Source organism: Crocodylus siamensis, chromosome 3 (assembly GCF_052110815.1).
Source record: "Crocodylus siamensis isolate JL-2025a chromosome 3, ASM5211081v1, whole genome shotgun sequence".
Lineage (NCBI taxonomy): Eukaryota > Metazoa > Chordata > Crocodylia > Crocodylidae > Crocodylus > Crocodylus siamensis.
The window spans coordinates 18,112,214-18,126,035 of record NC_143397.1 but is presented as its reverse complement, the minus strand read 5'-3'; the positions used below and the strand labels follow the sequence as shown (position 1 = coordinate 18,126,035).

Here is a 13,822-nt window from a genome sequence, read left to right as displayed (position 1 = left end):
GTGGGAACCCCTACACAGTCCTCCACATGGTGCACAGCCCACATTGCCAGCAGCACCTGGTGGGACAGGCTCCAGCCAGCTCTGCACGTGGGGGTAAGGAGCATAGCCTGCTCAGCTACTTGTATCATGGGGGCTCCATGCCATGTGCCTGCAGCTCCCATACTTGCACCAGGGAGACAGCTGATTTCCCTGTCCCCTTCTGGCCAGAGCAGCACTCCATTGGGTGCCAGCACCTCCACTGGGCATGAGCACCCTGAGCACACCTGCCTGCTGCTGCTGCCTGCTGTGGGAGCTGTGCACCATGTAGATGAGTGTGTGGGGCATTCCCACACTCCCCACCCTCCCTCACACCCCACAAACCTCACACACACTCACACACCCTGCCCCCACAACCTCTACCTACATACACCCCCCAATATACCCTATGCCTCCCTACACACACAGCCACTCCCCTTCAACCCCCCCACACAGCCCCACATCCCACCATACACACACACCCCCACCATACACACACCCCAACCACACCCTACCCCCCACCCAATATACAAGAGTAAGATTTATTTTTAAGGTAATATTCAATCACCTCTATATACAGTACACAAACACAAATCATGACAAAAAATTTTTTTGTAATACAATTCAAATATGTTATAGGTGGTGTTTGACTTTTAGTGTATGATTTGTTTTTTTTCTTTTTCTAAAATGGCAACCCCCTCCCAAAAGAAGCATTTGGGGGAAGAGGGGCAAGGGGAGGACCTTGGGGTGGCAAAGTTCAGGGGTTAGGTGGCAGGACTTTCAGTCTCAATATGGCGACCAAGGGGCAAGACAGCTGTCAAGGGGCAGGGCTACCCATGTGGCCCTAGACAGCTCGCCAAAACTTGTTAAGCGGCCCTCCAGCCAAAATAATTGCCCACTGCTAGAGTAGAGTTCCAAAATATCAGCACAGAAAGAGTAGGAAAGCTTCAGCCAAAGTTTTATGATATTTTTATGTGTAAACAAAAAAAGTCCAAAAGAAACCTGCTTGTTCTAAAACAAACAAAAGCTTACATTTTATATGTTATTATGTTTACAAATGTACATGTATGAAAAAAAATACTTTCATTTTGGTGAGCTACAAACTTTCAGGCCAAAGTCAAGTAGTCATTTAAAGAATGACTCTCCCACCCCCCTAAACCAGGATATGCATATTTCGAAATTTCCAACATCTGTATTTTATATTAATTTAGTTCTTTTAACTGTAGCTGAGATAAAGAATTAGTAGTTTAAAACAATAACAACTACATGTTCCACCGTGATCCAGGAATTAGATAATCTGGCATGTTTGCTAAAGGGGTCTGTGTCTTGAGGCTTTTACAGGGCAGTATTAAAGCTCTGAGCCTTCTTATTATGCCAATACCCAGAAGATTGCTTTAATGAGAAGTAAAGGGCCTTTTTCCAATTACAAGAGAATAACTGTATTAAGTTCCTGTGTTATGTCAACCTGCTTTGATTTGATTACTGCGAAAGAAATGGATTTATCTGTCAGTGTTACTTAATTAAGCTCTCTCATTGATGTTTTGCAGAGTAATATAGTGTAGTTTGCACATTTAAGTCTAAATACAACAAAAATTGGTTGAAAGCTAAGACAGGACCCCTGAAGATAATGTATGAGTGATTGCTTGTCATGGTCAGATCAGAGCCCAAAACTTTTAACATAGGTGGGAAGTTTAAAATATAAATGGTGTCTTAAGTTAGCACATAGCTGATAGCAAAGGGTTTTCAGTTAAAACGGGGAAGTAGGAAGCTGTATATTTGATACTCTGAAGTGGAGATATAACCTCTATTTTTTCTCTACAGTCTGATAGTGAATAGTGAACATGCATAAATAGGGGTAATCTCCCAATGCTGTCTATCCTTCCTTCTGGCTTCTCATACAAAAACTAATTCTCCTTGGCCAGATAGTTTTCTTCCCACAGAATCATCTCCTGTTTATCCTACCCTGGCAGTGGCCCTTCTCTCTATTACCAGTTATCTGGTATTTTGAGTGTCTGATGATGCCTTTTGGTGGTTGGCACTAACAGTGAGGAGGTGGTTCTGCAGCAGTAGCGAGCTCAGCAGAGGACAGTGTAGTGTTGATTCAGGTAACCATGTAACACAGGGCTGTCCAACTTCTCAGCATCTGGGGGCTGCATGCTGAACTAGGTTGCATCTGTAAGACCCCCAGCCTGCACACTGTGTGGTCTTCCATGTACCCCTCCCTCCCCCATGTTCCTCCCCCTCCCCCACGTTCCAGCTGCCATGTGGGTTCCCCTGACCCCTCAACCCAGTCCCCCAGGGACGGGAAGTGAAAAGCAAAGCAGGAGGAAGGGGAGCCCAGAGAACCTGGCTACAGTAGGAGATGGAGAGGTGAAGGGAATAGTAGCTAGCCAGGATCCCTGGGGCCATCATTTTATCTCTTGTGGGCTGCATGTTGGACAGCCCTGATGAAAGTTAAGCATGTAAGTAGCCCACTGGGATTGCTTAGCTGCTTAGGGGTATAGTGACATCTTAGGGGTTAAGTTACTGTGGCAGCTATAGGGCCATGAGTTTGAACCTCATTCTGGACTTGTGCTGAAGGCTATCCTCAGTTGATCCAGCTGTACATATATAGGTACCTGGTCACTGAAGCTTTGTAGTTAAAGAAGTCTGGATGTGATGCTGGCCCCATCACTTCTTCCTATGCCACTAGTGATAGAAACTGATGTGTCTTAACCAAATAGCTTGTTGGGGCTAGGTGATCCTTTTGATTTTGACTCAGATGCCTAACATAGATTTAAACAGGCATTTCCATGCTTTGTTGACAGAGCCATAGTAACAGGAGTCTTGTCGAACTGAGCACTTTTAATGCAAGACTCATGATCATTTTATCCACATGAATAAATATTAATCAAATTAAGCACCAGAAGTGGACTAAAAGTTAGATCACTGATGTCCGCTTGCACACAGGGCCACTCCACCCCTATCAGTTTTCAGGATGGGGAGCTTAGCTGCTAAAGTCATGTCTCTCCTTCTAGACCAGTGGTTCTTAACCTTTTTGGGCTCAAGACACCCCTCCATAACTTTTCTGAACACAGTGGCACCTGTTCCAAAAACAAATTTCACTAATTTTATGATTACAGAAAAATTACAGAACAATTTGTATCTTGCAAAGACCTCAGAAAGTCCACGCTAGGGGTAGAATGCTTCTGAGAATCTGTATTCTTTTTGGAAATCTTTGGGTGTCATCTTGTGAATCATGTCTAGGGATCTGGACGTGTAAGAGTGCTAATATTAAAAGCATCCTTAAAAGAAGCTTGTGATACCTCAGCTGAGAATCACTGCTTTAGGTCAGTGGCACTCAATCTTCTGGCACAGGACCAGCCTGTAGGGCTAACTGAGCTTCACACACCACGATCAGACCTCATGCTGCCTTGTCCTGGCCTTGTTGTCTTGCCTGGGTCTGAGCTTCACTTCCCAATCCTGATTAGCTTCATGCCACCCTGCTTGGCATGGTGGCAGTGAATCTAGCATGCACAGCTATGCTATCCAGCCCATGGGACTCGCTCTGGGTCTGGAAATCTGACAACAGGGAAGTGGTAGTTAGCTACAACTGCTCCCCCATCACCAATTTTTAGATCCATAAGGAGCCGTGCAAGACAGAGCTCTGAGGCCAGCTGGGGGTTAAGGACCCCTACTCTGGACAATGGGTAGAGGAGAGGGGCAAGACCCAGGATGCAGTTCTGAAATACTTATTGCACTCCGATAAACTGCCCAATGCCTCAGTATTTAGGCGCTTAGCAGAAATAAAATAATTAAAAATTACAGAATGTATAGGTTTAAAAAACTGAAAACCTGGCAAATTCTCTCCTCAGTATTATTCATTTAATGATCTCCTGACAGCCTGGATTTTTTGTTAGGAATCAGCTTTCTGATAGTGCACCCACTAAATAATATATCTTCATTTCAAAATTCTTGTATAAAGTTACTTCATAAGGATATTTCAGCTCCCTGGCTGCTATTCATCAGAACTGTTTCATCAAGGAGCACGCTGACTCTACATGAAGTGCTGTCAAAGGTATAATGTAAACACACCGGTAAACAGAGAAACAGTGCTAGCTCCATTCAGTCATCTTGTGTTACTGAACCCAAGTTTGGATCTGCAAAATGGTCCCTGTCATCCTTCCACAGCGCCATGATCTTCAATAGTCTCTATGTTTATGCAAGACTTTACCCATAGGGATCAGATGGCTGGATCAGGGCCTAATGCAGAGACACAAGTTTCCAACAGGAATGTAACTTTCAGGTAGGAGCACAAACTGGAAGATGCTTCTGCAAAGTTGGCCATAATCTTTTAAAAGCTTGAGCAAGGTGAATCAGCTTTCACAGCTCCATGAAGAATGTCAAACTCTGGCCCTGACAGATCACAACACCTGTCAAAGGAATGAACACTAGCTCTATGCGCTCATAAAAGATGAGTCTACTCATGAGACAAGTTTTCTTGTTCCACACCAGGTCAAGATTTCAGGTGTTTTTCAGTTGCTGTCTTACTTCAGACACATTGCAGTAATCTAGCCTTGAGCTTCCAAAAACCTGTCCGATACATGGCAGGAGGGAGCGATCACAGCTCCCAAGCTAGATATAGATAAGTTTTTGTAAAAGGGGCATTTCAGTCCCCTGTTGTCAGCTGGGGAGCAGTTATGGAATTTGAAAGCAGTTATGGAAACAATAGGAATAAAGTGAATTTGTGGAAATTAGACGTAGACAATCAGTAGGAACTTATTTACCTCTCTGGCCTTGTCTACTCAATATTTTCTTCTGTGAACAAATTTGTCAGAGGTGTATGGTGACTAAAGTAGTTTGCTCCCAGACTTTGGTTAGAAACTAAAGGTACCTATACACATGGCAAACCTCTAATTAGCACACATCGTAGCAGACTCAGTTAAACAAGCCTGCTGTGAGTCTGCTGGAGTGTGCTAATTAGCACGTTGCAGCAGCCTCCATATCATGTGTATTCAGCATCCCCACATTTCAAAATGGCAGTGGAGGCACTTTAAGTAACGCCGTGGGAGTCGCTATAATTAAAGCTCCACCCCCCTCTCCACCCTGCAGCATGTATATAGATGCCCTAAGGGAGCAAAAAGATTATACAGTCTGAGTTTAGCAACTAGCAGTGTAGATTTGAATCCGTCATACATGCCATCATGCCATCCATAGATGGCAGAGCTGGCCATAATATTAGCCAGACTAATCACATGAGTAAAGCTATCCCTATGCATAAATGTTTGTAGAGATCAACCCCATATTTCCCAACATACCTGGGGCAGAAACTACTGCTTTAATACATTACTATTAGCACTATTGGATAACAAATGCAAACCTATTCAAAATACCATCTTTGTTTCACTTACAAGTTTACCCAGATTGATTTATTTATTTAGCCTTTTCATATAATACAGCCTGATTGATATATTTTAAAATAAGTTTGAAGGTAAATTATCTGTTCTGTAGCTCTATTCTTGTTGGTGTTGTTTACAACAGTATCATTAATATTGTGATAGCATTTACCCAGTAATTTCATTTTTGGAGGTTTATAACTCAGTCATAAACACTTACTACAGGCTGAAATCTGGCATGCCTTGTAAGTAATCAGCTTATATTTCTATGTAATCTTATTTAGTATTCTGAAGCAGAAAAAAAAAGAAATATCATAAATATAAACTAGATGATGTACAAAAGTTAGAGAAGTTTAGAGGGACAGAGATCTTTGCAGATATACATAATACATTTTTATCACCTAAGGGTTTTAATATGGATTTTGGATGGTTTAGTCCAGGGGTGCTCACCTTTTGGCCCTGCTGGCTAGATGACTGAGGCAATGCAGGTCTGTGGGTCAGATAGAGCCCTCCATACCAGGATTGGGTCCAGGAACCCAGCATCACTCTCTTCCACCTCTGCATGTTAGGATTGGTCCCCAAAGGCCTAGTACCTCTCCTTCCCACTTCAGTATGCCAGGATTGGCCCTGGGGATCTAGCACTACCCCACTATGGCTGAGATTGGGTTCTGGGGGCCTGGCGCCATCCCTTCCCACTCCAGCACACTGAGATTGGGTCCTGGGGACTTGGTGCCACCCCTTGCAGGCCTCTGGGGGCTCTGGTACCCAGCATGGCTGCTACCTGGCCCTGTGTACTGGGATCACATGTCTGATTCAGTGTACAGGACACAGATTTCCTCGTGGTCTGGAAACTTGGTGGTGGAGTCAAGCAGTGCCACCACTCCCCTCTCACCAAATGTCGAGATCCATGGAGGGTAGATGACATAGTGCTGCAGGCCAAATCTGGCCCTCATGCTGGAGGTTGAGCACCCCTGGTCTAGTCAAGTGGTAGTACGATGGTCTAATAGCCTATCAAAGCTATTAAGAGTATCTTTCTTAACTTCAGTGGGTTTTGAATCAGGCCCTAAAAGAGTTAATGATTACTTACGTAGCCCAAATGATTTAAAAAAAAAAATCTGCCTGATTAACCAAATGGAATGGTTGATCTGATCTGTCAGGTAAATGATACACATTTTCTTTCTTTTTCTAGAGCTTAATTAAATATTTACCTGAGTGTGTCATCTGCTATTAACACTTTAATCTTTTATTGAGATAACAGGAGTTATACTATGGGAAAAGAATAAAATTAAACAAACAGTGTTTTTCAAGGTAAAAATAGTTTCACAAATCCTTAATAGTCACACTGTCCCAAGTTTAGAGTTCTTAATATTCTCTGCTCCTCGACCACTTAACCCACGTAATTTAGAAGGAGAAATGTCCTCTGATTTTATTTGTAAAATAAACTAGGGGTGCAACAATAAAGATTTTCTTGACCAATCCTTATAGCCGATAATTAACCAGCCATATCTGTTGATGCTGATCCGGTAACCAAATTACAGGAATGCAGCCAGGCAGCATGGAGAGCAGCTCCATGTAAGTAAGTCTGTAGAGGAGCAGGGGCATGGGAAAGGGTTACTGGATGGGTGGGGGCCAGGGTTTGGGGCTGGGGATGCTGCCCAGTCAGGGCAGTAAATGGGACTTGGAGCTGGGGCTGGGCGTAGGATGGAGCCATGGGTGGCTTGTTCAGGGGATTGGTGTCCCAGCACTTAATAATGGCAGCAGACGTGCTTGAACTAAAAGTTCATTGAGTGAGCTTTAGTTCAAGCACCCCTGCCACCATTTTTAAGTGTGGGGATGGTTTTAAGCAGGGCAGAACTGAGCAGAGCAAGGGCAGATGCGAGCTGCTGAGCGTGGGCTCAGGGCTCTCTGCTCACTGCTGCCTTTGCCCCAGGAACCCCACAGTGGCTACATGTTCCCTGCCTGTCCAACAAATGGAGGCACAACTCGCTGCCCTCACTGCTGCAGGGTGGGCAGGGGGTGTGCAACCAGTGTGGGGCTCTCGAGGGAAAGGCAGCAAAGTGGGGAGCCCTAAGCCCACAGCAGACAGCCCACATTTGCCATGTGCACAAAACAGGGGGGGGGGCATATGCCCCTCCATGCCTTCCCTGGAGGGGTGTGCAGTGGCGGGGAGCCCCCCACCATGCCTACTGGACCAGTTGCCCATGGCTCCATTCTGTTGTGCTCTGTTGCCCCTAGCCCCATGCACTGCCCTGGCAGGGCAGCGCCCCCAGTCCCAGACCATACCCCACTTCCTCCCTCAACATGGGGGCCTTGATCTTCCCCACTCAATCTCTTTCCCTCCCCCACAGCTCTTCCCCTCCACATATCTACCTGCAGTGACCTGCTCCACACTGCCCAGCTGCATTCCTGGTCACGTGCATGCATGCAGCCATGCACATGCACACGGTGTCTGGGGGCCCAGCCAGAAGGCATAATTAATTATATTTTTCAGTGATCATTATCGGCTACACTGGCCAAAAAAAGCAGATAGCCAGTAATGTAAATTTGCCTTTTAATGGTGCTGATCCAACATGCAAGCAATATATCGGTGCACCTCTAAAATATACACACATATACATTTTCTTGTAATGCTCTACTAAAATTCTTCTAGCTAGACCAAAGATGTCTTTTTGTCCCATTAGATTAAAAGCTACTGTTTGTACTCAGCTGATAACAAGCAATAGTATTAAAAATAAATTAAAAACCATAAGGAATGGGAGGAAGAATAATACTGAAAATATTATAGTGTCATATGAGCCAACTTTATATCCTCACCTAGAATACTGTGCTTCTCATTAAACTAGATAGTTGCTGTCTTGCAACATGGAAGTTCTTTAAATATGCCTTACAGAAAGGTTTTAATATTAACAGTGCCTAATCAAGTATTCCAAAGTCAAGTCCTTGCAGAAGTTAAGGGTTCTCTTGCAGCATTAACTCAGCCATGGTGTAGGATATTCTATCCATGAATCAGGCTCTAAACGGGTTCAGGCATACATCAGCTCCTTCTGGAAAAATAGGCCACAGCTCATTGACTCTGAAAGCCAGTTCTCTGAGCTTTCATCTGTTTAGACTTGCAGCAAGTTGAACATATGACCCTGGAATGTCGGAACAGAGGTCCACAAGAAAAATAATAATACAATTAGATTTAGTGAAATGTAATACTTCATAAAACATGTTATGGAGTTTGTCATTCTGGTCCCAGTCCACTAAAATACTTAGGTATGTACTTAACCCTAAACACCAGTAGTAACATAAGGAGTGGGCAACTGGGGTGCCATCCCTGGGCACCTACTTAGAGGGGCTGCAAGAATGGCAGCCACTATCACTGCTGACCCAGTCCCTGATGCCCTCCCTGCCACTGTTGCCTCCGAGGGCCCAGACCCTAGTTGTTACACCTCTGAGCATCTGAAAAGTCCCTCTGACTTGACTGATTACCATAAATTAATGTGATGTCAGTGGAACTACTTGCATGCTGAAATTTAAAGTCATGCTAAAGTGCTTTGCTGATTCAGTCTCTTGTTTACTTATTACCTTTTTTGTTAGCTGAAATACCTGGGGGAGAATTTCATGAGGACAGAAGCTATACAGACTTACCTTAGCCTTCTTCAGTGCCCCACATAGAAAGAAATGCATTCAGCCTTAAATAGCAGCTTTAAAGAGTAGATTTAAGGGACTTTGGACTCTTCTCTTGGGCCTTGATGAAACCTCAGAACTAGCATGACCTGCCCTGAGGCACATACTACACTGTCTTTGACTATCCATGAGGGACATCTGTTTACAATTGGGATAACTTTTGAAGAGCTATTGTGCTTCTCCTTCTCTCAGACTCCTATCTAAGCTGTTGTAAAACTTCAGTAGGAAAAAAGAGAATACAATTTGAACAGTGATAATAGCTCATTATTAAAAACAACCCTTTTTACACTTGGAAAGGCTGAAAAATATAGAAATATATTACTATCAGAAGCAGCAGCAAGAGAAACAGTAATATAGAAATACCATAAAACACACAAAAAATACCTACTCCTGAAACAGTTTCTGTAATCCTGTTTTGTCAAGGCATTTATGCATTGATAAAATGAGCTAGAAAAAGTGATTTAGATCTAAGTTATACATCTAGTCAGTAGTAGTCACCTCTTGTTCTTAGAGAGAAGAAGAGAAGGCAGACACCACAACTCTTCAGCCCATGACACTCTTAAGATGGAGATGACTCCTGAAGAGGTGATGGTCTGGGTACAGACTGCGGTAGAATTGAGCCCGGTACCTTCCCATGGTTCCTGCCACAGGCCAATTCCAAGGGTGGTCTCCAAACCTGGTGCTCATTGTGATCAGCTGGGGTTATCTAATGTCCTAGAGCATCTATATTGCAAACCTTTCTTCTGTCAGTGTCGGCTGCTGGCCCTAACCTAACTGCCATATGGTACAGCAATGGCATATGCTCAGACCAAATGGTATAGGTCCTCACGTGAATAAGGGTGTCACGTGTGGGTACTGTTTTCTCTCCAGGTGAATAATGACCATTGGCTGTTAGAGTGTTGGAAAACCCTAACCAGAATTGGGACTGGTCAGCAGGGACCATCTGTCAAGCCTCCCTTGGGCTAGAAGTGAGGCTGATGGCCCATATAGGGGGTTTAGCACTGATGGTCATTTGGGCTGGCAGTGCATCAGGGCCAAGAGCCTCTATGACCTTACCTTAAGGCCATCAGGAAGCCCTGAGCTGGAGGATGGTTCTGTTCAATTCTTATGAGTGTTAAGTACAGATGGTCATTTGTGGAGGCAATGGTCAAGTCCCCTAGGCCTCTGCTGCTACCCTGTTAGGCCTGCAATCTGAAATGGATTTAATGGATGCTGGGTGCTGCCATCCAGCTCATCTTGGGTGTCAGGAACTATGGTCATTTGAGGGGGTTATGCCCCCCTTTTAGGGCTGTCCATATAGTTTGCCTCTGTAGCTGAACCTCTGGGGTGCTTCCCCAGCTCATTGCATGGGATCAGCACACTGGCCATTCAAGGGATTTATGGTCTGCTTTGGTCGTTCCCTTCTTAAGGCTTATGGGATGGATAGACTCAATGGAAACTGGGCTAAGAGTGGTGCTGACTAACTTGATGGATCACTATTTGTTAAGAACCCTGCCTGTTTTCCTGGGCTTCAGGTTTCACCTCCAAGTTCAACTATGCCCCATTGTGCTGTTTTTCTCTATCCTGTCATTTCACATCCAAGTTGCCCCCTCCCCCTTCTCTACAGCTGGACAATCTTGTAATGATAAAAACAACTATGCAGTTGGCAAATGGCTGAAAACAGATTCATGGCAGTCATCACTGGATGTCTGTCTCAGGTTGTATGGGCCACCTGGGACTTTCGTCCCGAATAATCCAAAACAGGTACCCGTCTGGGGTCATCTTAATTAGACTGCACTGCTTTTAGGATATATACTATATCCTGCCTTCAGTGTGTTGCTATTGCCCCTAATGGAAGAGGCAAAGATATCTAAGTAGTGATGCACATTCTTGAATGCAGCATTCAAAGGCAATGGAAAGGTTCCCAATAACGGCAATGGACTCTGGGTCAGGCAGCAAGGAAATTCAAGAAAGCACTCAAATACATGCTTAATTTTAAGGAAGTGCTTAACCTCCATTGGCTATGAGTACATACTTATGTTTTCATGAACTGAGGTCTAAACAAGGATCCATATGGGAATATTTACCTTAAGAATGTTTTTTATATTAGTTTCTGGCATTTGTCTGCTTTATCATATTTTATTTTGATATGTATTTTGTGCGCAGGGTTTTATACGACTTTAGCTAGTGCATTCCAGTCACTTTAAATCTCATGAAACACTGAGCCACTGAAGTAATTTTTATGTTCAAACCTCTGGTTCCTGAGGGTCCAGTTCATTTCTGCTGTGAATTTAAATGAGTTAATTTAAGCAGTTGGGTCAGAAGCCACTATCATCGTAGTAGCCCCGTGCCTGATTCTTAATTAAAGGCAACAGGAGATTAATTTGAAACATTAATTTAAAAGTGCCTATACAAAAGGAAAGAATTATTGCAATAAAGCCTAAAGAACTTTTTTGTCCCTAGATGTAGAAGACAGAACTAGCTCAGGGTCCTGGGGGAATGGAGGACATCCTAGTCCATCCAGGGTAAGTATATCTAATCTTTTTCCCGAACCAGACTTCCTGCATATGTAAATTTGCAATCTCAAATGCAAGTTTTGCACCTGATTGTGTGGAAAAATGTTCATGCCAAGCTGGCTTCAGACCAACTTCTCTTCAAAACTGCTTTTTTTACATTCTTATCTGATCCTGTGATTGAATCTAACACCTACTCCACTCCTGCTAACAGGTAGCAGGAATATTCATCATCCATTTTGTCTTGCTAGGCTGCATCAGCTATTGATCCAACAAGAGTGTGTTATCTCAGTATTGTAAAAGGTATATGTTGTTATTAACCTTTTACTACATTTGCTATAGTCTGAATACAGGAAGATGTTAGTTCTCATGGACAGAGCATATTTGCTTGCCAAATATGAACTGCATAACTTCAGGAAACACTTGTATACTAAAAGGTGCTCCTTCCAGATCCAGCCACACTTAGGAAGAGTGAATGACATCTTACTTGGGTAATCTAACTGAAATCAATGGGACTAGTTGAAGGAAAGTTACTTTTCCTTTGAATATGCAAAGAGTCCCAGTGGTGCCAAAATCTCAACCCACAATCATTGCTTCCTCCCACTTCGACCATTTATATAATCATACTCCACACCTCCCTTCAGATCAACAGTGCCTAACTGGACATTCTGCTCAATCTCTGTTAAAAGGCCTTAAAACAAGCACAAGTAGGGATGTAAACCAATCAGGCTCAATGTGTTTGGAAACACGCCATTAATTACCCATAACTGACTACATTTTTGAGGCTTAGGGGAATTTTTAACATTTTTGGGCCAGCTTTTAATAGTTATAGGCTTACATTCGTCACATAAAATATGTCCATGCACGTATCTGTATCAATAAACTGTACAACTGTGCATACTTAGTTTTCATTCCTATTTACATAGGCTGTGAATACAAATGCAAGTGTGCACACTATTGTCTATTAGTCTGTGAGTGTGCAGCTTTTTAGAATCATCGAACAGTCAAGTTGGAAGGGACCTTGAGTGACCGCCTGCTTAAAGCAGGATCTTGACTTTTCCATCCCAGTTAAGTATCTGTCCAATTTGTTTCTGGATAGACCTCCAAACCCCCAGGGTTACAGTACGATACCCAAAGTATGAAAGTTAGTAGTCTTCAGAGGGTTGCAAGTATCTGCTTCCACTGCTAATTTTAACCTTCAAGACTAAGATCTTCCAGTTTACCAATAACTGTTTTCAGGCTTTGCTACAGCTGTCAGTTTTCACATTCTAGTCCATTATGTGGATGGGAAGAGGAAATCTTTTCTGTTCTTCACGTGGTAATTCTCATATTGACAGTAAGTTAAGTCCTAATTGTCAGGGTAGTAACTCAATTATTGTTTATCACTGAGAATTATTCAGATTCACTGTCTTTGTTGTGATACTTAAACAGCTGCAGTACAACGAAATTCAGTAGTTTTGACCATGTGTCTGTGAAAGCCAAGTCTAGAGTTGCTGTAACTCTTGGGAGTCAATTTTCATTTATTTGAAGACTAAGAAATATAATTTCCTAGTATTAGCATTCATGTCTTAGTCTGAAGTCACTGAGACTCCTCTCTTAAGTGAGTGCTCACCAGTTCAAGTAACCCTATCTCAAAGAAGGCCCAGTTCTACATTTTTTAATTAAGCAAACCTCCTATTAATCACAAAAACTTTGAGTCTGTGCTATGCAATTACAGAGTCATGGGCTTAGTATCTTTCTTGGAATTGGGCTGAGAGAGCACAAGTATATACTTCAGTATCAGAATTGCTTTTGCTTATATTTTGCAAATGCATAATAGACAAAAAGGGTCTTTCGCTTTATTTATGGCTTTAAACTGTTTACATTGCTTTTAAATTGTTTTCTAATGACTGTTAACATCAGGGCTTGCAAGTGTTGCCGGCTGAGGTTCAGTGCCCCAAAGTAACTGTCTAGTGAGGTGAAAGGCAGCTTTATTGTTCAGACACAGGCCATCTTTTTTTCCTGTGGGCAGACTCTGCCCTTTGGCTAAGATTATGCCAAGTGACACTTCGAAGAAAATTTACTTAGTCTTGTATTACACTGCAGCCATCTGAGCAGAATGATTTTTTCCCCCCGATTTACAACATATCAGGATAGAATTTCAACTTAACCCATAGAAGAGGAAAAGCCAATCACTTTTTCTTATTGCGCCTTGTTAGGCAGCCATTACATCATTACTTCACACACATCTGTGAGGGTTTTTTCTTTTTCCTTGACACTTGTATTGCT

At 43.0% G+C, this 13,822-nt stretch overlaps 1 protein-coding gene across 16 annotated transcripts in view; it reads left to right on the top strand.

Annotated features, from left to right (window-relative positions):
• Positions 1 to 13,822, top strand: part of TCF4 (transcription factor 4) — a 348,186-nt gene that overhangs the window by 89,402 nt on the left and 244,962 nt on the right. For 12 of the 16 annotated variants that reach the window (XM_090037826.1, XM_090037830.1, XM_090037825.1 and 9 more), the window contains one exon: positions 11,505 to 11,566. The exons of the other annotated variants lie outside the window; for them this stretch is intronic. In XM_090037826.1, the coding sequence (XP_089893952.1) occupies positions 11,505 to 11,566 (62 nt within the window). The remainder of the gene's footprint in view (positions 1 to 11,504; positions 11,567 to 13,822) is intronic. 16 annotated transcript variants of the gene reach the window in all.